The sequence below is a fragment of the Lathyrus oleraceus genome, chromosome 5, assembly GCF_024323335.1.
Source record: "Lathyrus oleraceus cultivar Zhongwan6 chromosome 5, CAAS_Psat_ZW6_1.0, whole genome shotgun sequence".
NCBI lineage: Eukaryota > Viridiplantae > Streptophyta > Magnoliopsida > Fabales > Fabaceae > Lathyrus > Lathyrus oleraceus.
In genome coordinates this window covers 525,685,640-525,712,440 of record NC_066583.1, presented here as the reverse complement: position 1 = coordinate 525,712,440, position 26,801 = coordinate 525,685,640, and the positions used below count along the sequence as shown (strand labels likewise).

Genomic DNA, 26,801 nt, shown 5'->3' with positions numbered 1-26,801 from the left:
TTTCTCTTCAGTGTTTGACATGAAGGCTATGCTTTTGACTTTCTTTTCAGATCCATCACACATTCCCAACTCAAATGTTTGGAGGGATCCAATTAGCTCTCCACTCTCATATTGCAAATGTCTTGAGATTCTTCTATGGCTGTCACTTTCATGGAAAATCTCTTGGGAAGTGACCTGAGTATTTTCCTCACTAGTTATTCATCTGACATCTTCTCACCCAGGGCTCCAGAGGCATTAGCAATTTCAAGGATATTCATATAAAAGTCATGAATATTTTCATCTTCTTTCATCCTCAAATTTTCAAACTTAGTAGTAAGCAGCTGCAATCTAGACATCTTCACTCTAGAGGTACCTTCATGAGTGGTTTTGAGAATATTCCAAGCATCTTTAGCCACCTCACAGTTGTTCACCAGTCTGAAGATGTTCTTATCAACCCCATTGAATATAACATTCAATGCTTTAGAGTTTCCAAGGGATAGTTCATCCTCCTACTTGGTCCATTGTTCCTCAGCCTTCTTATCAATTATAACTTCTCCTTCCCTAGTAATAACCGGATGTTCCCAGCCTATTAGAACAACCTTCCAAGCCTTATTATCCAAAGATTTCAGGAAGGCTACCATTCAAGGTTTCCAGTAGTCATAGTTAGATCCATCCAGAATTGGTGGTCTGTGAACAGATCCTCCGTCTCTATCCATAGTACCAGAAAGTAACGTCCCTAGATCTCACCCAGAACCAGAGCAGGATGCCTGCTCTGATACCAATTGAAATTCTGGTATCAGATATGAGATATCGAAGGTAATGTCACGACACTAATATCTGAATAATATAAATAGGATAAAAGATAAAGAACAATAGTACAAGTGACACAAGCAATTGTTAACCCAGTTCGGTGCAAACTCACCTACATCTGGGGGCTACCAAGCCATGAAGGAAATCCACTAAACAGAATTAGTTCAAAGACTCTCAGTAAACAACTTCAAGTTACAGTCTTTTCACCTAATATCTACCAGTGTGACTTCTATCTAAGAACTCTTAGATACAAGATCCTACTCACTCCCCCTCAATCACAGCAGTGATGTAAAACAAATATTATAATGAAAGAAGACGCTCTTCAAGAACACATACTTGATCTTGCTTAAAAGCTTCAACCAAGTAAACACACACTCATGCTTCAAAGCTTAAAGTGGACAAATTACAACTCAAAAGTCAGTCCAATTCAACCATCTATGGATGAATGAATGGCTCACATACACACGCTCACACAAGACTGAAACCCTTATTCTCTCTCACTATTTCGTTCGTTATTTCTTGTGTATTAAAACCAGGTTTTCCATGCCCTTTTTATAGAAGCGTTTGGCTGGGCTTGGACATCATAAAACCCTAAAACTATTTTCCATTCGTATCTTTTTATGACAGCTGATTATATCTTGTTGGAAAATAAGTCAATCTGGTTTTAGTTACTGATTGAATGGCGCGTTCAATCATCTCATCAATCACACATCGATTAACATAAAAAGCGCAATCACACAATACATAACATTCAGACTGAATGTTCTGTATACAGATGTCTTGACATCGGGTCTGACATCTCAACAAAATCCTACACAACCATATTTTAAACACCCTGCAGGAACCTATTATCTCATGTCAAGACAACACTTGTGACAACTTGTGAAGACTTTAGGTTTTACCAAAATTGATGCCAATACATAGAACCAACAAACAACAATAATAACATACTAGAGAATAATGGTGAGAATGTTTTTTCGTCCCCTAAGGTTCCTTGAAGAATAAGTATTCTTTCGTTTGCTAGAGAAGAAGTGTTATTTCGTCAGAACTCGAGAAGTGAATGAGATAAACAATGAGTAAATAAAAAATATAAAACGTATTGATTGCTGTTATAATAAAAATCGAAGTACCATATCTAACGTAAAATCTATAAAAAAGAAATGAGCCTTTTGATTCGAAAAAGAATAAAAAATTAATGTTTTTTTATGGATCAAGATATTATATACTCATAAAGGTATACTCATAAAGGTGGGGCTTGGGCTTGTGACTTAAGAGTCAAGAGTTCATGCCGTGTTCTCTGTTTGCTATTCTTAAAGTAAAGTGTTCACACTCAAAAGTAATTGGTTGGATCTTACCGGATTAATAAAGACTAGGAAAGAAACGCGGTAGAAGGAGAAAAATATAATTATAATATGAATGAATTTATTTAAAATTTAACTCATTTATATAATTGTAGTGGAATATTTAATATAAAATTTGTAATAAATTGTACTAAATACACAGGTAAATTTGAAATAAATTATTTAATTATAGAATGAGCAATAAATAATGATTAAATAAACTCAATTGTATTAAATAATTATATAAATTTGTGAGATAAAGAAAAAAAATTATGATTTTTAAAAATAAATTTTTTGACTCTCATAAAAAGATAATTGTTAATTAAAATAAAATAGTTATTATGCACACTGAGATATATTAATTTGTTATCCTAAATTTTAATATTAAGATATAATATAAAAAAAAATTATTTGATGTGAATGCGTATCACTTATATATTATTTATTTAAAAAATTAAAATCATTTTTAAAATTTTAGTTTTTAATAATTGCTTTTTAATATTGTATCAACAATACAATATTCAGAAAAAAAAGATTTTATTTATAAAATATTTATATCAATAATATATATTTTCATTTATAAAAGTATTTATATTAATGATATATTTTTTTTAACTATGCATTTATTAGTATCATAATTATTTATTTTTGTTCATAATTACGCATTTAGATTGAATTATTATTTTTATTTATATTTATAAATATAACTCAATTGTCATTTAAATTATAATTTTTTAATTACAAATTATTACATACTCTAAATATAATTAAAACATATTTATTATTTATTTAATTATTGTTATCATATGTTATATAAAAACAACATTTATAAATGAATGCAATTTAAATTGAAAGAAACTCGACGCTATAAATATTATGTTGTTTTCTAAGAATAAAAAGATATTTGTTTTAAAAAGGTCTTATATATTTTTTACTTATATTTTTGAATTAATATTTAAAAAAATGTAATTTTTGATTGACTTTTGTAAGATGGATACATAATTCTAACTATAGGTGTATTTATAGATTTTATTTGATGCATTACAATTTCATTTTGACAAATGATTGATAAAAAATTTAAAAAAATTAAAATACAATCCAAACAATAACTTTAAGTATAAATTCACATCCACCTCTACCATCCACAAACCTGCCAAACCTCACAATCTTCCGGGATTAAAATTCTGATGACCAATTTTGTTCATTCAAACATCAATGAGACCAAAAAGATATGGACCTTTTTATTTCTGGATATTCTCAATCTCTTGATGGTTCCAAATTGTACAAAATAAACTACAAAAGACAAATTCTCAAACAAGGTTATCTTCCGGATAAATAACAATCTTAAGATATAAAAAGAAAAAAACACTAATATAAATAATATATTTTATGATAAAATTTTTACTACATCCTACCAAAAATCGAGATAAAAAGTCAAGACACACCATGTTTTATATTATTTTTAATAAATATTATATATTCCCTAAGTTTCTATATAAAATCGAGAGGAAAAATATTTCAGGACATGCTTCGAATCTCATCATCAGCCGTTTATGTTTTTATTTCTTTAAAAGTGATGTCTTTCTTTTTATTTTATTTTTATTTTTTAAATTAATTATCCATTCTTTCGATTATATTTAATAACTGAAGGATTAAATTATCATATTTTACTGTAAAAGCGTTTGTTAATTAGATTTTACCCTAAACGTAACTTATATGTATCCGCTTCAAAGTCTTACGCATCATTCTTTGGGATGGATTGTAAGACAAAAAAACTCCAATGTTCTTCAATATTAAATGAAATATTTTTTTTGTCATTGCAATCTATCTCACATAATGATGTTGATGTTGTTGTATTATTTTTGTAATAACATTCCTATGTTGTCAATCAAAGAAAATATTGAGAAATTTATTATTTTTCTCGGTTGACAATATTTAAAAATTTATTCCTAAACATAATCATCAATTTCTCTTTCATGTTCTCTTTCATATGAAAGCATTTGGCATAAAAATATTTGCTCAAGATAATGAAATCTCTTTGGGATGACTTGCAAGTACAATTTTTTTCCTCTTATTTAGAACAGATAACTTATCAGAAATTTGAAAAAATAAGTTGTTCTCTAAGAATCCATTATCAAACTCTTGATTTGTTTAAACAATTTATTTTAATATTCTGCGTAAACAATTAAAAAAAAAAAATTTCCCTCGGTTTTTGACAGAAATCGAGAGGTATGTGACACTTGGGTTGGAACACATTTTACGTTGGTTTTGAGTAATAACCGAGGTAAAATATAAGCGTGTTTACTCAATTTCTTCACCATCCTTAAACAAAATTTTATTGTCCATTTAATGAGTATCAACTCTCAAGACATAGTCATTAGCGATCCTCGTGAAACCTAAAATCTTCATTATAAAAGCATTTTGAATATTAAAATTTGATAATAGTGAATCCACAAGAAACTTAAACGTTGTAGTGATAGATTTTACAAAGTAAAAGTATCAATGTGATAGATTGAAAGAGAAGAAAATATTTAGGTTTATTTAATATGTGATTGATGAGAATGTATTTACTTTGCCAAAGATTCATGTGATGGGTTACAAGAGCAGAAAATTATATAGGTTCAAGGTTTGTGTTCTTAAATAATCATATAACTGAATATTTATTTTATTTATCTAACATTTTTTTATATCAGAAACAAATGAATGTAAAAGTCATAGAGAATATATTGCATTCAACATTTGATCTTCCTCAAGATCAATGAAACGAGGATCTCCAATATTTGTTGTTCTCCAAGATATCCAACATTTGTTCTTCACCGACAGTGATGACGATGAAAGATAAAATTTTTACTTTAATATTTTGTGTAAACAATTTAATATTTTGTATAAAAAATTTAGTTTTTAAACAAATTAATTTGTTAATATTTTGTGTAAACAATATAATGAGTATATATATATATATATATATATATATATATATATATTATATATATATATATATATATATATATAATATATATATATATATATATATATATATATATATATATATATATATATATATATATATTATATATATATATATATATATATATATATATATATATATATATATATATATATATATATATATATATATATATTGTTAGAATAAATTCATTTTCAGGAACTTGTAGACAAAGTTTGTTAGAGGGTATTTTAATATTTCTCATTATGTCCCACTTGTATTTAAGCAAGTGAGTGGTGTGAATAAATAGTATCTTTATTCCTTTTGCAGTGTGTGTGCAACTATTTTTTGTAACCATTTCAAGAGTAGTGGAAATTTATTATTATTCTCTTTTCTCTCTCTTGTTTGTTTGTTCATCTATATCACCTTGTGCACCAACACTTGGCATCTAGAGTTTCGGTTCAGATTAACAGAGAAACGCCACATAAATAACGAGTGAAACGGTGAGGCGTTGTGTGATTGATTTTTGTTCGGAGATTTCGTGTTGAATGTCTGTTCAGAATCATAACAGAATCACATATTTTGATTCTACAGGATTGGTAAACACTATGTTTAGGTGAGATCTGAGTGTGTTGCACAAGGTTGAAGATGAACGGAAACAGTAATCTAAGTACCAAGCTTCCCGTGTTCGATGGTAAGAACTGAAATCGTTGGATGATTCAGATGTGTGTGTTGTTTGAAGCTCAAGATGTTCTTGATCTCATCAACGACAGTTACGTTCAGGTTGCACTTCCAGAAAATGCAACAGATGAATAGATAAATGCTCAGTGTGATTTGAGGAAGAAGGATCAAAAGGCTCTTTCTACATCAATCAGTGGGTGAATGTGAACGTGTTTGAGAAAATCGATGATTTGACGATGACGAAAGTTGTGTGGGGCACACTGGTGCAGTGATATGGCGGTGATGCATCAGTGAAGAATGTGAAGCTTCAGTCACTACGTAAGTAGTATGAGAATCTCAACATGAAGAACAATGAGAAGGTACCTGACTACATCTTCAGAGTGATTCTGATCACAAATGAGATGAAGTCGTGTGGAGAAACTCTCTCTAAAGAAATTATCATTGAGAAGGTACTGAGATCTCTTACTCCTCAGTTTGATTACATTGTTTCTAATTGGTATTATTATTTATTCATGTTTTTATTAAAAAGTAAAAAAGTCAACAAAAAGTAAAATGTTGATTTTTTTTGTAGTATTTTAATATTATTTTCGTATTTTTTTAAATAGCTATTTTTTAATTAAAATTTAATCACAAAAATAATGAAAAAATAACAAAAAAAATCATAATGTAAATAATCTTTTCTAATTTGTCATCCTTGTTTCTAATTGGTTGCAATTTGTCATCCTTGTTTCTAATTGGATGGAATGTGTCATACTTGTTTCTATTTGGTTGCAATTTGTCATCCTTGTTTCTAATTTGTTGCCATGTGTCATACTTATTCAAAGGATTGCAATGTGTCATACGTGGTTCTAATTGGTCACAATTTATAATGCTTATTTTTAATTGGTCATGTTTTGTCACTGTAAATTGTTTTCCTTTTATGTTAACCTGAAAATTAGTATAAATAGGAGTCAAATTTCATAGTAGAGAAAAAAGTCATTCCACAAAGAAAAAATCAATAAGTCCCAAATCTATCACCTTTCTCAATAATCATCAAACTTCTACCACCTTTAACCTTCATCAATATCAATCACCACTTTCATATATATTTCCAAACACAACATAAACAATACAAAACAACAACACCACACACTGCACCATCGCGAACGTCGCAAAGTCATCACCACCATCACCATCTATGGTTGCTTTTTCTGATCCGGATTTGTGAGTTTTCTTGTGTTCTTGACATTTTGTTAAAATTTGTTTGTGGATTAGTGTTTGTTGTATTCAGTTTCGTGTTTACTTAGATTTGTTCCATGATTTTTGTAAAAAATGGTGAAAATGGTAGAGAGAGTTTGAAGAGGGATTAGAGGAAGAAGAAGAGAAATTGTGTTTCTTTCTCTCCTCATTTCGTTTTTTATTTTTATTTTTCTTTTATTTTTTTATTTTTTTTTGTTATTTATTTATTTATTAAAATTGAGAGTTTTTGGCCATTTGGTCCCTGGTTCCATTCTATTCTCACCACCCATCCATTTAGTTTGCATTCCCCTTAATATTTCTAGTTTACTTCTATTTTATTTATTTCCTAACTTGTTTTGTTCTTTTTTTTCCTCCTAGTTAATTATTTAACTTATATTTAATTATCTTGTTAGATCACTAGTCTTGTAATTAATTTATTAGGTTCTTTAAATTTGTAAATTTGCACCGTTTGTAAATAAAACAATTTAGATCGTCACCCATTATCATTAACTTGTATAAGTTTTTACATAGGCCAGTAACACAAAGTTAGTCAAATATCAAACATTTTCTCAATCAAATTAACTCAACTTTTTGCAAATAATTGGATGGGATGGATGTACATCTAGACTTTCCTCGAGTAACCGATTGGTTGGCGTACGTTGTATCGTTCGGTCATTCAAACTTAAAACACTTAAAATTAATCTCAAATCACTCAAATAATCTTTTTTCACCGCCGTGCGTCGAAACATTTTCCTAAATTAAAAACAACCAACAAACACTCATTTTCTACCACAAACTACGAGGCTTTGAGTTTTCCATTGCACCCGAGAATACGTAGGAGTAAGATTTCAAAATCTTGTCAAGCACACTAACAAAAAGCTAACTTTTTTTCTTTAACTCATTTCCTGTAAATAAAAATAAAAGCAACCATTAAGAAGAAGCAAACCTTTAAGCATACATTTAAGCATAGCTAACTAAACGGTTCCTGTTGAGTACAACAGATGTGTGAGGTGTTAATATCTTCCCCTCGCATAACCAATCCACGAACCCGTATTTGGTTATGGTGGAAAACTTATCCTAATTTTTTAAGGTTTTATCGTTATTTTACCTTTCTTTAAAAATAAATAAAATTCGGTGGCGACTCTGTGTCTATTTCGAGCGTTTAGACGCTCGAGTATTTTTTGTATAGAAACAATTATACCAAAGTTTTACTTAATGGCATGATGTTAAACTATGTCTTGATGGATGATCATATATCCTAAATGTTATGTCACTTCTCACATTAAAGAAATTGGGACAAAAATAAAAGACTTAATTTTATTTAACATGAAGATTACTAGATTCATTACCCTGACATCCAACACACTTGTAGTATAAAAGTCTCATTGGTAAGACAAAAAGACTAGCTTTTAACTTTTCAATTCACCATTACAATAAATAATATATTTTATGATAAGACTTTCACCTTAACCGAACTATATATGAGGTATACACCATGGGCGTGCCACTTTTTTAATTAAAAAAACAAATATCAAGCAATCGATAGGAAATGTGGCTCGGGAACCAAGTCTCAAAAGCCACCTTTTTCATTCTTAATTTTTTTTAATGGGCACCTTTCTTATTTTTTATTTATTTATAATTTTTTTATTCTCTCGGTTGAGACTTTCAACTGATAGAAATCATGGCTTAGGGACCCAACCTTAAAACCCACATTTAACATTAATAATAAAATTAAAAAGTAAATGAATAAGTAGATAACAAAAATATATGTATCAGAGTGGCATATCTGGCGATCAAGCTGCTCACAAGTAAACATAACTCATCTCCTAAAAATCTGTAAAGGTGCCCAACACAACTACACCCAAATTATATCTACAGTAGATTTTCAACTTCCTAAATATCGATAGATATTTTTCCTCTACAAAAGTAAAACTCTTATCCACAAAATTAACGCACCTTACCAGCAACATTAAAATAAGCTTTAGCAGCAAAGTTGAACTGACTAAGACCTCGATTTCTCTCAAATAAGATATTGAGCCACTCTAGCATGTAACTTGAACCCTTAAAAGTATGAGTCTCTTGTGTAGCCTATTGTATGGTCACCCCCTAAATAACTCCATATCAAGAGCATCAACACCTTCTTCGTTGATACGCGTTGGATGATCGTCGAAATCATCCATGATCAGAATGTGAAGTATGCATGAAACTACCTAAAGAGTAATCGTCTTTTCACCAAATAGCATAAGAAATAATGATGTCTCTGGATGCCACCTCTTCATAAATATGAAATAAGGTTTGGACTAATCATCCTCCAACTATCTCGTTGGAGTGAAGTTAGAACAAAGCCACCAAACCTTGTATCACAGGTGGGTGATACAAGGGAGCCTAATATATTCGTTTCTTTTCATGTGCTAGAATCTTTAATTCTTTCTTTAAACCTTGCTCATGAAAATAATTTAAATTATACATATAAAATATAAATAATTAATAAAACTTAAAAACAAAATATTATTAAAACGAATAAAAATGAATTACTTGCCTTTCTATGTAACAACATGTTCGTACCATTTTAGAAGAGACGTGTAGTACGACCCTGAAAAAATGATGTTGTTTCATCTTGGTATGCATAAATTGCTAACTGAGCTCGAAAATCTTCTCGTCCTCTACGTCCACACTAAATTATCCTACCATCGTGTCCTCCACATCGTGCCATAAGTAAAAGTATATTAATAAAACATAAATACAAATAAATTTTAAAAAATATATCATATCAGCTTACACAAACAAAAGTAATCCGATAAAGTGCATAACCAATCACTCACTCGAATATGTTCCGGTGAGACATCTAACATACTACCATATCAGTATTATGTAATCGATGATGATAAAAGAAATGAAAAGATACTAGATTACTCAAAGTTAAATTGTGCACATTTAACTTGAAAGAGAAATGAGGGGGAAAATGAAAATTTTGAAACTTTAATTATATATACAAAGGAAACTTAGTCAAGTCTTGAGATTTTATTGATTATTAAATCAATTGGGTGGGATTGGTTTTCTATATTGTTTAAAGGGAGTATAGATATTAATAGAGAATTATGGTTTGTTAATCCTTCTAATTTCATTGGATTATAACTTGTGTCCCTTTGTATTGGGTTGCACCCCTTGTGCGTATTAATACAAGTGCTTATCAAAAAAAAAAGGTCTAAAGTAAATTCTTCACTCTTTACTTGTAAGTCACAACTCCAAGTCCCACCTATATCACTATATAATTTCTATATCCATACTCTGATTCTCACAAATCACAACCAACCACAAAATATTATGTTTTCTTTCTACCAAATATCAACCTTCAAAACCAACATGGCGAAGTTTACCCTTCTGTTCCTTCTCCTAACTCTACTCTCAATGGCAACATCAACACCAACACCAACAAGTTTCATCAAATCCTCATGTAGCACAACACCATACCCAACACTTTGTCTTGAATCTCTTTCTGTCTATGCAACAATAATCCAACAAGATCCACACCAATTAGCCGAAACAGCTTTATCACTTAGCCTCAACAAAACTCAAACCACAAAAGGCTTTGTTACAATGTGCAATACCTTCAAAAATCTTAAACAAAGAGAATATGCTGCTCTTCGTGATTGTGCTGAAGAAATCAGTGATAGTGTTGATAGGCTTAGCCGTTCATTAAAAGAGCTTAAACTTTGCAAGATCAATGGTCAAGATTTCAATTGGCATATAAGCAATGTGGAGACATGGGTTAGCTCAGCTTTGACTGATGAAACCACTTGTGGAGATGGATTTGGTGGAAAATCACTTGATGGAATAATCAAAGCCTCTATTAGATCTAGAATGGCTAATATTGCTCAATTTACTAGTAATGCTCTTTCACTCATTAATCAATATGCTGCTAATCACATGGAAGAAATTAAACATTAGGAATCAAATGCTTTGGTTTTAAGGTTGTTGAGAAATAATTTAATGTGGTTGGTTCCTTTTTTTATTTATTTATTTATTTATTTATGCGATGTGTGTAATGTGTAACTACATCTATATATAGAGTGAAATAAAGTTACTATATTTATATAATTGTCTTGTTTGCAACTTTCTAACTATAACTTACCTTAATTTCTAGAACTTGGGATGTAATGTTCGTGACCTAACATTTTTATATGGAAATTAGGTATGGCTACATAATTGGTAGGTTGAAATTTTGTTTTCTTTATTCATATTTACACAGTGATGGAAAAATGTTTGATGGGGATCAATGTTCATTAAGATTTTATTATTTATTTAGAGATCACCTTGCCTAATTAGTCTTTATTATCGAGATTTTCATCCAAGCACCCTATTTTAATCGTAATTTTTACACAAGTTTTTTCTTATCCAAATTATCCTTTTTTATTGTATTATCTAGATAAATTCTTTCTTATCCAACTACCTTTTTTACCTTCTTTAGGAAAATGATGGTTCTTCCGACCAAAATCTTTCAAGTGCTCTTATGGTTGTACAAGATACACTCTTTGTCCTTGTACTTAAAAATGATCCTTCTATCTTTCTTCCTCGAATTTGTTGATTCTAGGCTTCTCTTTTCATGTAATTGCTTCACTATCAAACATTAGTTAAACGAAGTTCAAAACACATTCTCTTCAATTTTGTAGAACTTTATTATTTTTGGATATGATAGATTATCTTGAATGTATTAAAAAAAATTCTAACATACAACAAATGTTAGACAATCAAAATTTTCTCTTATGTTGTTTTTGAAGATAAATTAAGAAAAAATGCAGCGGATAAACAAATGATTTTTCATTAATGAATCTTTACGAATGATCATGATCAACGATCGAATGATTATCTCTCGTAGTGATAAACCTTTCAAGTAGAGTTCTGAGAGTGATCCTAAGCACTCTACTAACAATATACTTTATACTCATCCCATACAAATAAAATATGTTCTCTCACAATGCTAGCTGATTTGAAGAATGATATATATATATATATATATATATAATATATATATATATATATATATATATATATATATATATATATATATATATATATATATATATATATATATATATATATATATATATATATAATATATATATATATATATATATATATATATATATATATATATCTATATATATATATATATATATATATATATATATTCTTCAAATCAGCTAGTATTGTGAGAGTCGGCCCTGTGCATGTGTTGCAGCACAGGCCCCAAATATTAGAGGATCCAAATTTTTGAAAATTTTGATTTTTTTTCATAAATATTAATAAAAATAATTAAAATGTTATTAAAAACACTCAATAATTGAAAAAAATATTATGATAAAAATTCAATAATACAAAAATCAAGATTGATCAAAACTCAAAATAATTATAATTAAATTTATTTTTAATTTATATATAAATATATTTTTGATATATTTTTTTTATTATTATAATTATGTTTTTAAAAAAATTGGGCCCATTTTTGTAATTAGAACGGGGCCTTTGATATAATTGGGCCGGCCCTATATATATATATATATATATATATATATATATATATATATATATATATATATATATATATAGAGAGAGAGAGAGAGAGAGAGAGAGAGAGAGAGAGAGAGAGAGAGAGAGAGAGAGAGAGAGAGAGAGAGAGAGAGAGAGAGAGAGAGAGAGAGAGAGAGAGAGAGAGAGAGAGAGAGAGAGAGAGAGAGAGAGAGAGAGAGAGAGAGAGAGAGAGAGAGAGAGAGAGAGAGAGAGAGAGAGAGAGAGAGAGAGAGAGAGAGAGGTGTTTTTGGTTTCCGTAAAATTAGTATTTCTTAAACAAATTTGATCAAGCTTATATACTTCATCACAAAAGTTTTATTTATAGAACCACTTGTGTGGGCTGCAAGTTGAATAAAGTTTACTTATTTATTTAATCTCTCATCAATTTGTTCTTATGTGTGTGATCAAGTAGGTTCTTCTAACATTTAAAATTATATTAAATCACACATTTAATATGATAAATAACGAGAAGTATCAAGAAACACATTATTTTTACCACTATAATTACATTTTGACATATTAAATTTATGAGTCTTACTAGCATTGAAGAATTATTTTAAAGGTTTTAGCATTAATTTTAGGTTGGGTGGTATCCTAAACCAACTTTGTTATATGTTCCTCTTTAATGGCCGAAAATGAGGTTCAAGTTGTCTCTTTTTGGTAAGTTTATAAAGTGTGTTATGCAAATCTTTGATTTTATTTTCTAAAACACTGTATTTCACACACTTGACAGATTTATCAATAGTTTTAGGAGTGACACGAATTAAAAAAGTATATTTTTATCTAAGGTAGTCTATTTCCTCTACGAAATTTTAAATTTTATTTTCAGGAGAAGATATAGTTACTTTAGAAACACAAACAATTTATTTTAATTTGCTTGACTCACTATTTAGCTATTTACAGATAAGGAAGAGCTCGAAATAAGTACATTTAGAAGTTAGATCATTTACCTCATTTTTTTCGTAATTATCCATGAGAAATATGTTGGCTTCTTCCTCTTTTTAATATTCCTCGGAGGAGTCCATATCATTATCATCACATGCTATGTATGCCTTCTTTCTTTATTTTGAGGTATTTTGTATCTTTTAACTCGTTCGTGGCTTTGAGGCAGTTTGACTTTTTGTGGTCTATCTTTCCACAGTGCGTGGAAGCATGTTCGCAATAACGAACATATTTCTTTAGTTTTATGTTGGAAATTTTGAGGTTGTTTCTTGTGCCTTATGATCTTTTTGGACTTGTAGACTAAGAGATTCATAACTTCAGAGTTTTCTGATTATTTGGTTTCTTCAACTATGAGTGCAATGCTTTTCTTTTTCTTGTCGCTTTCTTCATTTTCAACAATCCTTTTTAGCTCAATCACATACTTTTGTAATTTTCCAAAAAAAAGTAGCCAAATTCATAGAAGACAAGTCTTCGGGTTTAGAAATCGCAATGATTTTAAGTTTCCAACTGTGGTTTAGGTGTCTAAGGACTTTGTTAATTAAATCCTTATTTTGAAATTCTTACATAAAGTTCTTAAGTGATTAATAATGTGAATACACTACTTTTTCATATCCGGGATATTTTCTTCAGGTTTCACCCTAAAGAATTCATATGCATGGGCCAATATGTTCTTTCTAGCCTTTTCCACCTCGGTCATACATTCATGGGTAACTTGAATGGTGTACCATATTTCTTTTTCCTAATTACAATGAGAAACACGAAAAACTCATCAATACCAAGAGCATTAGTGGTAATAGTTTTAGCTTTCAAATTGTACTACACCTTTCCGTTATGTTCTTTGGTTCAAAGATCTCTAAATTTGTTTTCCATAACATCATTAACTTGTTGTGTGGGGAAAATGGACCTTTTTTAACAGCAATCCATATATCACAATCCATCTCCTCTATAAGGATTTGTATTTTCTCTTTCCAATAAGCATACTCCCCGCCATAAAAATATGAGGGGTTTTTAATGAATCATTTGAAATCATCCTACCTCCTATGATGATTAGTCTTATAATAAGAATTAGGCTTTAATCCACTTGTTGACCAAGATACTTCAAATATAAGAGGGGTGAATTATGCTAATAAAGGTTTTTGAATACTTTTAGAAAACAAAAAACAATTGATTTGACTTGATCAATTTTTAAAAAGAGATAAAGGAGAGATTCAAGCGCAAAAAAGTAAATAACATGAAAATAAAGAGATAAGGCAAAGGAAAGTGCACACCAAAATTTACATTGGTTCAATCGTAAACCACACGATCTACTCTAGTCCTTAAGGATTTCTCTTTGGGAGTTCCACTAACAGATTAAGTTTTTATCACAAGATCAACCCATAACCTTTTTACACCGGGCTTTTACCCACATTCAATTTGCAATCTTTATAATAATATCAATGTTACAAGAAAATGATACTCTTGATTTAAAATTATAACTCAATTTGATTCAAATGTCAATTACACAAGCATAACTCTTACTTAAGTATTTTTCTCTCTCAACGTAAAAGGATTATAAGTGTTTAAAAAGTTTCTCAGAAGAGACTGAGTAAGCGAGAAGAGTAATATTTCAGATTTCTTGTGTTGTTTTAAAGTAAACACTGGTCCTGCCTATATAGTAACAAAATTGGCCAAAAAATGAAAGAATTTTAGGCCAAAGTTGTTACCTACTCGATTAGCCTGCGATGCTAATCTACTATTACATAGCTTTTAGGGAAGAAAATACCAAAACTCGAGCCTAATCAATTAAAAGGCTTCTTAATCTATATTAGGGAAATTAAAAGGCTTCTTAATCTATATTTGTGTGTGTGTGTGTGCGCGTGCGTGCGTGTGTGCGTGCGTGCGTGTGTGTTGTGTGTGTGTGTGTTGTGTGTTGTGTATTGTGTGTTGTGTGTGTTGTGTGTGTGTGTGTGTGTGTGTGTGTGTATGTGTGTGTGCGCGCGCATCAATTTAATAGTTTACGAGTTACTCACACTTAAACTAATGATCATAAAAAGATAAAAAATAAATAAGGTATAAGATCATATTCGAGCTTGCAAATACTTAAAATCCTTTAATGTTGTTCTTGAAATTTAATTATTTTCCCCCCAAACTTTGGATTTATGTGCTTACATGTATGATGTCTGCAGTGATTTGTTAAGTTTTAATGTTGGTAGTGCTCTTAAGAGAAGTCTTTATCAAGTGATGGTGCTTGAATATCAAAGTGTCATCTGTTGAGATTATCAAGTTGCGTTGTAGCTGAAGTGTCTAAAGATCATCTGGTGCAATGATCAAATTAATATGCTTGGTAATCAAGTTGCGGTGATCAAGATTGTGGCGCTTGGAGATCTAGTTATATGTCTATATATGGAAGAAAATACCTTATGTCAAACTTAATTAGGTGAAGTCAGCAAAGATGTATGATCAACTGGTTTATCTGATGATGGAAGTTATCTTGAAGAGTTATCTCAAGCCTCGTCAAAAGAATATTCAAGGTTCTGATGAAGTGCTAAAGGAAAGATAATGTCGTTTCAACTCTCACATAAAATAAAACGTATTTCAAAAGTTGGATAATTATTCCTAAAAAGTAGATGTTCCCGAATTACCTCCTAAATGGGTTCTCTACCACTAGTAGTGAAAACGTTTCAGAAAATAATGGGTTCTTATCTCATGATAGGGAACGGTTTTCATTTCTTCATAATAATGAACATAAGAAGTTACACGTGCAACAAACTCCATATAAACTAGAGTGTGTGAGTTCCCCTCCTCATTCTCATCAGAAGGACTAAGAGGGCCGCCTCCACTCTCAACAGAACATCCCTCAATCCTAAACTATCGCTAAGAATGGCCAAATTAGGAATGAGACCATTAACTTTTAGTTGCTTCTTATCTGGAATGTTAGGGTTCCCATAAGAAGACGATATGGCAGAATCCCTCCCACAGTCTCCATTTATATTCAATGGAAAACCCATGGGTCATCCATAACAAAACAACGAAAAGAGAAGAAGGGCCAAAAATAAATGGTACCTGAAGGAAGGATATGGAGCGAAGGAAATTGTTTGAGAAAGGAAAAATGACAATGCAAAGACTCAAGCAGGCAGAGAAGCAAATGGAAGCAAGAATCACCTAGGGGTAATGAAGAAGAAAAGCACAAGAGTGGTAGAAAGAAGAAGAAGGAAACCAAAAATTTCTAAAGAAACCCAAAAGGAAGTTTATATAAAGAGAGGGAAAATATTACAAAATTGTGGGATAATGTCAGAACAATGATCCGACAACCCAAAATGCCTCCTCGGGGAAATAAATGCACTTAAGTGCACTCGAATAGTGTAGATAGATGCGTCATTCCTTAACATGTTCACCTAGATCCAGGCGTAAGGTTTTCAACAAAATGTTTCAATGATTAGATAAGCATTTAATGAGGATGTTGCCAGAACTTTTCCACTTCTCCTTGCAAGAATATGGGAATGGAGTCGCCTGACCCAATTTTGAATACATCATACGCCTATCGACATCGTAAGTTTGGGGACAATTGTTCTGGCCTAGACTAAAGGCCTAGGAAGGCCCAATCTTATTTACCTTATAAATGGGCAATTTTTTAATGCACCCCATATGCTTCTTACGCACCACACAAAAATACATGAATGCCCCTAGATTTAGGAGATGCATCTCCATAACATTTTGGAGGTTAAATCGCGTCAGACCCTTCTGCTTCATCACTTCATATTTTACTTAAAACACTTCTTCAACACTCTCTCAGATTTTTCTCTGCACCAACTTAAAACTCAATCATCATCTCTAACATCAGAAACAACATCTGAAACATCAACTTTTTAAATTTTCGATAAATTTTTGAGTTTTTGTGTAAATGAGTAGAAATCAATTATTAGAGTTAGAAATGAGTAGAAATAAAATTTAAGATGGTTTAGACATATTGTATTAGATGTTTGTTGGCTGAAAATTATGATCAAAATAAGTTTTTTTAACATTGCATGGGGTACATTGACACAATTGATGTAACTTCTGAGTTGCAGGAAATTTCGGAGATGCATCTCTAGAATTTTTCAGCGTTTTAGATTACTAGGTTACCAAGATGCATCTCCGGAATTTTCTGCAATTTTTTTTGTTTGATTTTCTTGCTTGTGTTGTTTTCCCGGACTAATGGTTTACCTTACTTTAACTTACAATCATAATGGCGTATAGACATGATAAATTAGGGCACATGAGGGTTGATCATCACACATCTGCGTGGCAGGCGAAAAGTAAGTAGGTTCCGGAGGCTCTTGGTCCCTCTGGTCAGGCAAAGTCATCCATTTCTTGGGCTCGTGCTTCTCCTCATTCCACTTCATCTTCTTCTTCCCCTAGGATGTTGCTGATCCAATGTCACCTCCTACTATAAATGATGTTGATCCAGTCCACCCTCCTACCATTGATGTTGTTGATCTAGTGCCACCTCCTGAGGGTGAGGCTGCTGCGCGTGCTGAGCTAGAGGCATTTGGAGGAGGCCCATTTGATTTGTCATTATTGTATATGTATTCAGACCATATTGTCAGACATATCTGAGACTGAGAGGTAGGATTAGTTGGATTCATTATGTTTTTAACGTTAATTTTAATTGAAAAATTTCTGACAATGATTATTTTTGACAAATTTTAGAAGGAACCTGGCGACCGATCCTTATAGAGTCTATCTTGATCGTCTGATTATTGAGGACATGCACTTCAACAATTATGTTGATCACTGTGAGACGCGACCATTTTACGAGATAATGCTATACTCTGGATGATTGACATGTTAATCGGGTCTCATTGCTCCTCATCTGCCCGAGCGTGTCATGCGGAAGTTCGGCTACACTCAGACCATTCTCAGACATCATGTTGTCTCTTCTCCTCCTGCCTTGACACATAGACATATAAAGGACATGTTGGATGATTATGAGAGTCATCCAGTATCGGAAGAGGCACGGGCTACCATCGCTGAGAGTGATTGGAACTACGTCGAAGGGTACATCATATGGTTCTTCAGGGTGTCACATTTGTACATGGTTCATGCTACTCCAAGAGATCCATCGAGACCAGTTCATCAGGAGATACTAGAGGAGTAGCAGACACAGCTAGATCATGTTGAAGATGTCTTGCCTAGGTGCCATTACATAGTGGAGATTGCGTAGGAAGACATTGACGCATGTCTCTTCCCTGATGGGTTTGGTGTAAGGAAGGTCCTAGATGCCATCATGACAGAGGCATGAAGGGCATTGTTGTACCAGAGACAACGTCAGGGGATGGGGGATTGATGGTCGAGGAGGTAGACGAGGCAGATGAGAGGTAGTTAGACATACACAATAGTGTGTTAGTATATAGTGTAGTACTATGATCTGTATTTTATTTTGACGATCTTACTACTTTATTTGTCTCGATTGTATGATATTTTTTATATTTATTGGTATTTTATTTATGTATGACATTTTTGGACCATCTGGAATTATGTACGTAGATTTTTTATTTTCGATTATATGAAATGGTTTATATCTTCATTTGAATACAAAAAAATAAAATATAATATGAAAAACCAAGTTTTGAGACGTTACGGAAATATATCTTCAAAATATTTACGAAAATACATCTCCGATCGAATTCAAATGTATAATAATTTATGAAATTTGAATATTTTAAATTATTACGGACACATACACTATCAATGGTTGTTCCGCGAGAAAACAATATAACCTTACAATACATAAATAAAGAAAAGAAAAGAGATGTTGAAGATAAATCTTCAAGCCTCTCTAAATCACACACTCTCTCTCCCCATGAGTGGACATCTGAGATGATCTAATCCTAATCCGTTAGTATACACAAATATTTTGACACATGAAACGAATGCACAGAACCCTCAATCAATACTACAACCAAAACTGATTCTGATTTACATCATTAATCAGACACAACATCAGGGAACAATACTACATGTCACTACATGATTTGTAAGTAATAAAAGCATTCCCATATTTTTCTTCCCAAAATCCAATAATGTTCCTCAGATTTTTCCTACGTGGACCCTAACATCACAAAAACTTAAATAAAAAAATAATCAATTGCATTATTGGAGATTTTAACAATCACAAGAAGATACTAGTATGTCGACAACTTGGTTTTTAAATATAAAAAAAAACTTATTTGATTGCCGACTTACAATGTTTGTAACAAAAGAACATCGACAAAACCAGATCCTATGAATAGAACAAACCACAACCCTCAACTATATCTCTCTATATAATATCTAGATCCTTATTCATTCTTACAAATCACAACCAACCACAAAACAATAACCTCTCTCTCTCTCTCTCTCTCTCTCTCTCTCTCTCTCTCTCTCTCTCTCTCTCCAAACATGGCAACCATGGTTTCCCTTCTTTTCCTTCTAATAACTCTTGTCTCTATAGCAACATCAACACCAACAAACTTCATCAAATCCTCATGTAGCACAACACAATATCCAACACTTTGTGTTGAATCTCTCTCTGTCTATGCATCAAAAATCCAACAAGATCCACACCAATTAGTCCAAACAGCTTTATCACTTAGTCTCAACAGAACTCAAACCACGAAAGCCTTTGTAAGAAAGTGCAAATATTTTAAGAATCTTAAACCAAGAGTATATGCTGCAATTCATGATTGTGTTGAAGTAATTAGTGATGGTGTTGATAGGCTTGGCAGTTCATTGAACGAGCTTAAACTTTGCAAGATCAACGGTCAAGATTTCAATTGGCATATAAGTAATGTTGAGACATGGGTTAGCTCAGCTTTGACTGATGGAAGCACTTGTAGTGATGGGTTTGGTGGAAAAGCACTTGATGGAAGAATCAAAACCTCCATTAGATCTAGAATGGTGGATGTTGCTAAAGTTACTAGTAATGCTCTTGCACTTATTAATCAATATGCTGCTAATCACTAGGGGGATATTATACTCTAGGAATCATTAAAGTTTTGCTTTTTGAGGTTGTTGAGAAACACTTTGATGTGTGGTTTGCTTTATTTGTTTTATGTGATGTGTAATGTGTAATGTGTAATTAACTTATGTGAAATAGTTACAGATTTTATATGATTTCCTTGTTTGTGATATTATGTTTATTATTCATCTTCACATGAAAGTGTCCCTTGAGAGTATTAAAAGTCACACTTGTCGGTATATTAACTTATTTCATACCGAACCAAAAATGTATAGTCACGGAAGTTGTGATATCTGAGTTTCTGATGTGGTGGAGCGGATGTATGTGTAATGTTAGTACTCTAATGTTCAAGTCAATGATGAGAGAGTATTTAAATTATATTTGAAATTTGTTATTTGAAATCACTACGTCAAAAATGACTTTTAACAGCACATCTTAGACAGCGCTTTTAAAAGAAAGCGCTGTCTAAGGTTAAAATTAAAATAAAACACGGAAACTGTTCCAAAAAAATAATGAAAGCGCTGTCTAAGGGGGGTCTTAGACAGCGCTTTCTAAAAGCGCTGTCTAAGACCCCCCCTTAGACAGCGCTTTTAGAAAGCGCTTTTAAATATAGATCTTAGTCAGCGCTTTTGATAAAGCGCTGTCTAAAGTCTTTAAATTAAAAAAAAAAATTAAAACCAAAAGCGCTTTCTAAAGTCTTTATTCCCTCCATGTCACGAAAAAAAAGTTATTCCCTCCCAAATCCTAAAAATCCTACATTCTTCTCCCAAACCCTCAATCAGAGCTTGCTTCTCTTTCTCCCAAATCCACTCCCCCTTCTTCCAACCCTCAATCAGAGCTTGTTTATCCTGTGTGAAAGATTCTTCCCCTAAACCCTAACCCTTTCCCCCATTATATGTATGATTCTTATCCTGTGCAGGCTCGCTTCATAAACATGCTTCCTTCGAACTCTTGGTCTTCATCGATTCTATTCGATTCAGTTTCGTTTTTGAGGAAAATTGAGAGAAAACAAGAGTTTCAATCAAGTATACAACAAGAAAACAAAGAAGAAAATGATTCGTTACGTGAATCTCGTCTTCCTTGTGTTCTCAGCAACTTTGATTTCTTACGGCTTCGCATTCACCAATCCATTTGACGGTAACTATTTCTTTTTTTCCATAGATTTGCGTTTGGATAGTTAGTTGCTTTCAAAATAGATATGGTGTGTGCATGCAAAATCAACTGAAATATAGCTTTGCTTCATGATTTCTAAATTGCAATCGGTTGCAGTTGTTCAGTAAACCTTGATATTGCGGAAATGCAGAAAAATACGGCCGAAATTGCAGAGGATTTCTAAAACTTTTTATTGTGGCTGCAATTCAGAACTAGGTTTTGCGATATCTTTGAGTTAAATCCACTTTCAAGATAACATTGAAGAACAATATCCTATTAGGATTATTTAGATATGTAGCACCGACACGTCTAAAAAAATGTGTGTTTGTTTCAGTGTGTGTAAAATCGACACTGATACTTGTTATTATGTTTAATTTATTTATCTTTTCAAATTACTATTGACATCGACGTGTCAGTGTCGTGTTTCCGGTGTCCGTGCTAATGTAGGCAAGCAAGTAGCTGATTTTGTCAGTAATGCTAAATTGATATAGAGATAAATTGAAGATGTGGTTGATTTAGAAAATTCATGTATTTATGAGGGTTAGATTTGAACCTGAGAAAAACAAAAAATTCCATGCTTCACTTCAAATTAAATTGAACTAATTTTGTTATAGATCACACTTGAAGCATATATATCATTTTTATGCTCTAACTAAACTAAATATTATTTGCAATTCTTTTATAAACAGTTACAGCCCTCCAGGATCTATACAGGAGCTTAAACAACCCTCAAGGGCTACACGGATGGAACGGTGGTGATCCTTGTGAGGAGTATTGGACAGGAGTAGCTTGTTCTGACTCCTCAGTTATACATCTGTAAATGCACATATTCTACTGATAATCAAGATTTTAAATAGTGATCGTAAATGATATACCACTTCAAATGCACCTAGGCTCTAACTATACTATATCACTTCAAAAATTATGATTTTTTCTGGTTAGATAATATCACTATCCCCCATAATGCAACTAAGAAACCTTATACTTGCCCTGTCGGTCCTCCTGCAGCAAAATTCAAGGATTGAACCTTACCGGATATCTTGGATCCTCGCTGTATAATCTACAAAATTTGAAGATATTGTAAGTCGTTTTATGTTTGAAGCTCTTATCGGGATGGTTGGTTTACTATATTGTCAAGATATGATTTACTTCCCATTCTGATTGGTTAACTTTAATTCCGTTCTGGTTTTTTAGTGATATCAGTTCCAACAGCATAATGGGTGAAATACCATACGAATTACCTCCAAATGCCACACATATGTAAGCCTACTTTTCTGATGATTTCGATTTTACCGGAAGCTATAGCAGTGAGTTTTTTCTGATGATCCTTCTTTATGGCAGAAACATGGCTTGCAACTATTTGAGCCAAAATATCCCTCATTCATTATCAAACATGAAAAAACTAAGACATCTGTGAGTTACATTCATATTGATTTGATTCCAAGCTTGAAAGGGGAGCTGCTTCAAATTTTCTTATCACATTTGAGTATGATATAATTATTGAATTTTGAAAATGGCAGTGAAATTAACACTTTTTTGTCTTGCAGGAATTTAAGCCACAATTTCTTGTATGGACCAATTGGCAATGTGTTCACTGGCTTAGATAATCTCAAGGAAATGTATGTTTTCTTCACTTGAGTCTTTTGCTTTTAGAATTTCAATGCTAATAAATGAAAGACTTCACCAATGATTAAGCTATGTTAGGCACTTAACCTAAACCATTTCCACAGAATTGTGTTTTCTGTGCATTGCCAATTTTTTGAATTTTCCGAATAGGTAAGAGCAAAAAATGAAGCCAATCTAAACCTTCACAATTTTTAATCAGTCATAATGGAAAGAGTAGTACGTGTTTATATATTATGCCATAATATATAAAACATGGCGAAATCCAGATAGCACAAACATAATCATCCCTTTTTGTTGGAAATGCATTGGATAGTTTAGACTTGAGAAGCAAGAAAAGGATGCTAATTTGGAAAAGAAAATAAATGATCTGTCACCTTGTGGGTACTTCTGATGCTGTTGCTTCTGCTGAGAAACTTATCAATGAAGTCCTTGCTGAGGTTTGTTTTAAATTTTCTCTAATTATGTTGTGGAATCACTGTAACTTTGGCCTGTTAGTGAAATATCACTGGTTAGAGTTGTTTTCAACTGATTTTGTAAATGCAATGTGAAATGTTTAATGATAAATTTGCTTAAATTATATTGGAATTAGTGCGCTCTGTATCCTGCCAGGGAAAATTCACTGATAAGAGTGGTTTTGAATTGACTTTCTATTTGTAATATGGTGTGTTTTCTGGTTAATTTGCTCTAGTGAGGTTTGAATGACTGCAACTGTAACCTGCTAGTGAAATATTGCTGACAGTATTTGTTTTGAACTGATTTTGTAACTTTAGTATGATTGTTTTGTGCTGAATTTGTTAAAATGATCTTCAAAGTCGAATGGCCTTAACTGTAACCTGTTAGTGAAGCGTCATTGACGATGGTTGTTTTCTACTGATTTTTAACTGTAATAATCTGGGGGAAATGTAACCATTAACATCACTGATAAGAGTTGCTTCTTTACTAGGCTGAAGCCGGGGCTTCTGCCGGTGGTGGTACTAGACGGATGGCTGCACAATCTGGGGGTGATGAATTTTCGATGCAAATCCCAAACAATAAGGTGTGCAAAGTTGCCCGAAATATGTACACCCATGTACTTTCTACAGTGTTTTGTTTATAGTTGATTTGGTTTCTTAGGTCGGCCTTATAATTGGTAAAGGAGGAGAAACAATTAAGAGTATGCAAGCTTCTACTGGAGCACGGATTCAGGTTATCTCTTGTTCTTTGTTTTCTCTGCTTCTTTTGTTAGTTAATGGTTACTTTGCTGATTTGATATGAAAGACCATAAATAAAGACAGTAGTAGCTGAAGCCCTTGTTAGCTGATTTACCTACCTTGGACCTTCATCACACTGCATTCTTTTGATTATATTTACAAAATAGACAAGGAAACTTAAACACTAAATGCTATGCATGATCGTTAATTAGACGATATAAAACGGTTTAAAGAATTGGTGATTAGAGGCCGATATAGTTAGCCGAGATCAATGTCAACCCGTTCCGGATTTACCCTTTCTGTCTGGTTCGCAACAAGTTCAATTCCTAGCTGTCCTTTGTCTCCTGCCCCAAATCCGTAAAGCTTCCCTGATTCAGTTAGAGCAAAGGTATGAGCATTCCAGTATATCGAATTTGTCAGACTAATCTGTACCACCCTTTCATTGATCTGCTTCAGCGATGTCACGAGCTCGGGGTTTAACACATTCGCATGCCTGTTTCCCTGTTCGTCATTTACTGCGTTATGACCGAGACTAGCAGATTCTCCACAACCGAATGAATAAACGTCACCATCTTCAGAGACCACAAAGGTTGTGTAATCTCCTGTTGCGACATGAACAGCTTTGACATTGGTCAATGCTTCTACTACCTTAGGTGCTGCTTCACATTCTTCATTCCCGTGTCCCAAACAACCGTATCGGCCCCATCCCCATGTGCAAACACGGCCATCCTGTCCTACAACTGCAGCGTGCCATGCACCGGCTGCAACCACCATGGGTTGAATGTTTAGCGTCTGGAACTGTTCGATCAAACGAGGGAACTTTTCGTCAGTTCTTGTTCCGTGTCCTAGCTTGCCTCCCAAGCCACACCCAACGGAGTATACTGACATTCCACTAGGTTGACAAGCCAAACAAAGAAGGTAGCAATATCCCGCGGCAATTTGCACTACTGGTATGTCTTCCAAAGCTCCTAATAAAGGATGAGGTTCCATATCATTTGGATCAGTGTGGTGGCCGAGTTTTCCATCGTTACCCCAAGAAAATGTATAAACCCTGCCTTCTCTTGACAATACCGCGGTAAAAAAGTTACCAATTGCAGCTTGGACAACAAATATGTTTTTCAAAGACTCCACCAACTGTGGACTTGTGACAACTTTAGATCCTTGACCTCCGTATTCAGCTTCTCCAAAAGAATCTTTTCCAAATGCATAGACTTGTCCGGAATCAGTGATCAACATTGTCCTCCCAGCACCGGCAGCAGCTTGTATAATTCGAATGCCTTGCAAAGTTCTTATTGGCCGCGGTCGCCATTCTTCATCGGTGGTGCCGTGCCCGAGTTGTCCTGAACTGTTGGATCCAAACGAATAAACATCCCCTTTAGATGTCACAGCAATGCTGTGACCAGGACCTGCTATTGCCTGTGATTTCTCCCTCCTGCAACATGCTTCTCCAGCCAATAAATACCTCAGAACCAACTTCCAAGAGCCTCCACATCTTTGCTTCAAATCTTGCCTTTCTTCTGTTGTCATTGGCTTAAAGATGGCTCTCTTTCGGCACATGTCAAATGCAGCAAGCTCGGATAATGACAGCGCTAAATCCGGAGCAAAGTTTGCTGGCTGCCTGAAGAAAGAGCATGTTGCCTGCAACATAAACATAAAAAACAAAACCAGAAGCATTATTCGCATTCAAATCAAGAACAACAACTTCATAAGTGAAATGCAGATAAGTATAGCACTTGAATCCGTGCTTCTCAGAGATGAACTGTGAAGAATGAGCTCTAATCTTTGAGCAAAAAGCAACCGATTCTGAATATGAGGGTAGAGAGCTTGAGAGTGAAGAGTGAAGATTGAAGGTGAGGAATGAAAAAACTAGAAAAGCTTCTGATTGCACTGTTATATACATGGTATTCTCAACCAAATCGGGCAACGGATCGGGCAGGTTAGTTATGTTAGGGCAGGTTGTTAGGATTTTTGTTAAAACTCTGTTAGTTGCAAGTTAATTTTATATGTGAATTGATTTTCTATTAATTATTTCCATCGGTTAAAATAGTTGTATTGCTTGCAGGGATAAGTCAAAATTGGACCTTAGCTTGCAGTTCAGCTGGATTTGCACGTTACTTCTATGAAGGTTTGTTGTGGTTGGAAGTTCTGCTGTTAAAATGTTAGTTTGTTTTGTTAGTTACAAGTCTGTCAAATCAATTTAAAATTAGTTAGGTTAAGTTAGAGAACTAGTTAGTCATGGTTATTATGAAATTAGAAAAAAAAACTTAACTGTTAGTCAAAGTCCTGCTGTTAGTTATTTCCCATTTTTTGACTCTGTTAGTTTTATTTATAATCGATTGCTTTGAAATTATGTTACTACAAAAGGTTAGATTGATGTTAGTAAATCTGTT

The 26,801-nt window shown here is 32.7% G+C and overlaps 4 protein-coding genes across 5 annotated transcripts; 3 read left to right on the top strand and 1 right to left on the bottom strand.

Annotated features, from left to right (window-relative positions):
* Window positions 1-10,147: 10,147 nt before the first annotated feature.
* On the top strand, window positions 10,148-11,073 carry LOC127086050 (21 kDa protein). Its single transcript, XM_051026730.1, has one exon. It carries the CDS (start codon window positions 10,300-10,302, stop codon window positions 10,921-10,923), a length of 624 nt encoding a protein of 207 aa, XP_050882687.1. The 5' UTR covers window positions 10,148-10,299; the 3' UTR covers window positions 10,924-11,073.
* Window positions 11,074-19,730: 8,657 nt separating this feature from the next.
* LOC127086049 (21 kDa protein) lies at window positions 19,731-20,598 on the top strand. The gene has a single exon (XM_051026729.1). It carries the CDS (start codon window positions 19,885-19,887, stop codon window positions 20,446-20,448), a length of 564 nt encoding a protein of 187 aa, XP_050882686.1. The 5' UTR covers window positions 19,731-19,884; the 3' UTR covers window positions 20,449-20,598.
* Window positions 20,599-21,185: 587 nt separating this feature from the next.
* LOC127083003 (protein STRUBBELIG-RECEPTOR FAMILY 2-like) lies at window positions 21,186-24,413 on the top strand. Of its 2 annotated transcripts, XR_007788277.1 has the most exons (9): window positions 21,186-21,580; window positions 22,285-22,411; window positions 22,604-22,675; window positions 22,790-22,855; window positions 22,937-23,008; window positions 23,143-23,214; window positions 23,540-23,658; window positions 24,165-24,257; window positions 24,335-24,405. XR_007788277.1 is itself a non-coding variant. In XM_051023237.1 (8 exons), the coding sequence occupies exons 1-7, from the start codon at window positions 21,496-21,498 to the stop codon at window positions 23,610-23,612; spliced, it is 567 nt and encodes a 188-aa protein (XP_050879194.1). In that variant the 5' UTR covers window positions 21,186-21,495; the 3' UTR covers window positions 23,613-23,658; window positions 24,165-24,413. The 2 variants fall into 2 exon arrangements, 1 of the variants encoding a protein (XP_050879194.1); XM_051023237.1 differs by having other exon boundaries at window positions 24,165-24,413.
* Window positions 24,414-24,498: 85 nt separating this feature from the next.
* LOC127086048 (ultraviolet-B receptor UVR8) lies at window positions 24,499-26,100 on the bottom strand. The gene has a single exon (XM_051026728.1). The coding sequence runs from the start codon at window positions 26,092-26,094 to the stop codon at window positions 24,670-24,672; it is 1,425 nt and encodes a 474-aa protein (XP_050882685.1). The 5' UTR covers window positions 26,095-26,100; the 3' UTR covers window positions 24,499-24,669.
* Window positions 26,101-26,801: the final 701 nt, after the last annotated feature.

Excerpts from the sequence above, each read along its gene's own strand:
- LOC127086050 (XM_051026730.1), top strand. The coding sequence starts at position 10,300 with ATGTTTTCTTTCTACCAAATATCAACCTTCAAAACCAACATGGCGAAG.
- LOC127086049 (XM_051026729.1), top strand. The coding sequence starts at position 19,885 with ATGGCAACCATGGTTTCCCTTCTTTTCCTTCTAATAACTCTTGTCTCT.
- LOC127083003 (XM_051023237.1), top strand. The coding sequence starts at position 21,496 with ATGATTCGTTACGTGAATCTCGTCTTCCTTGTGTTCTCAGCAACTTTG. Across the intron at positions 22,412-22,603 it reads GACTCCTCAGTTATACATCT|CAAAATTCAAGGATTGAACC; the intron begins GTAAATGCACAT and ends GTCCTCCTGCAG. Across the intron at positions 22,676-22,789 it reads CTACAAAATTTGAAGATATT|TGATATCAGTTCCAACAGCA; the intron begins GTAAGTCGTTTT and ends CTGGTTTTTTAG.
- LOC127086048 (XM_051026728.1), bottom strand. The coding sequence starts at position 26,094 with ATGCGAATAATGCTTCTGGTTTTGTTTTTTATGTTTATGTTGCAGGCA.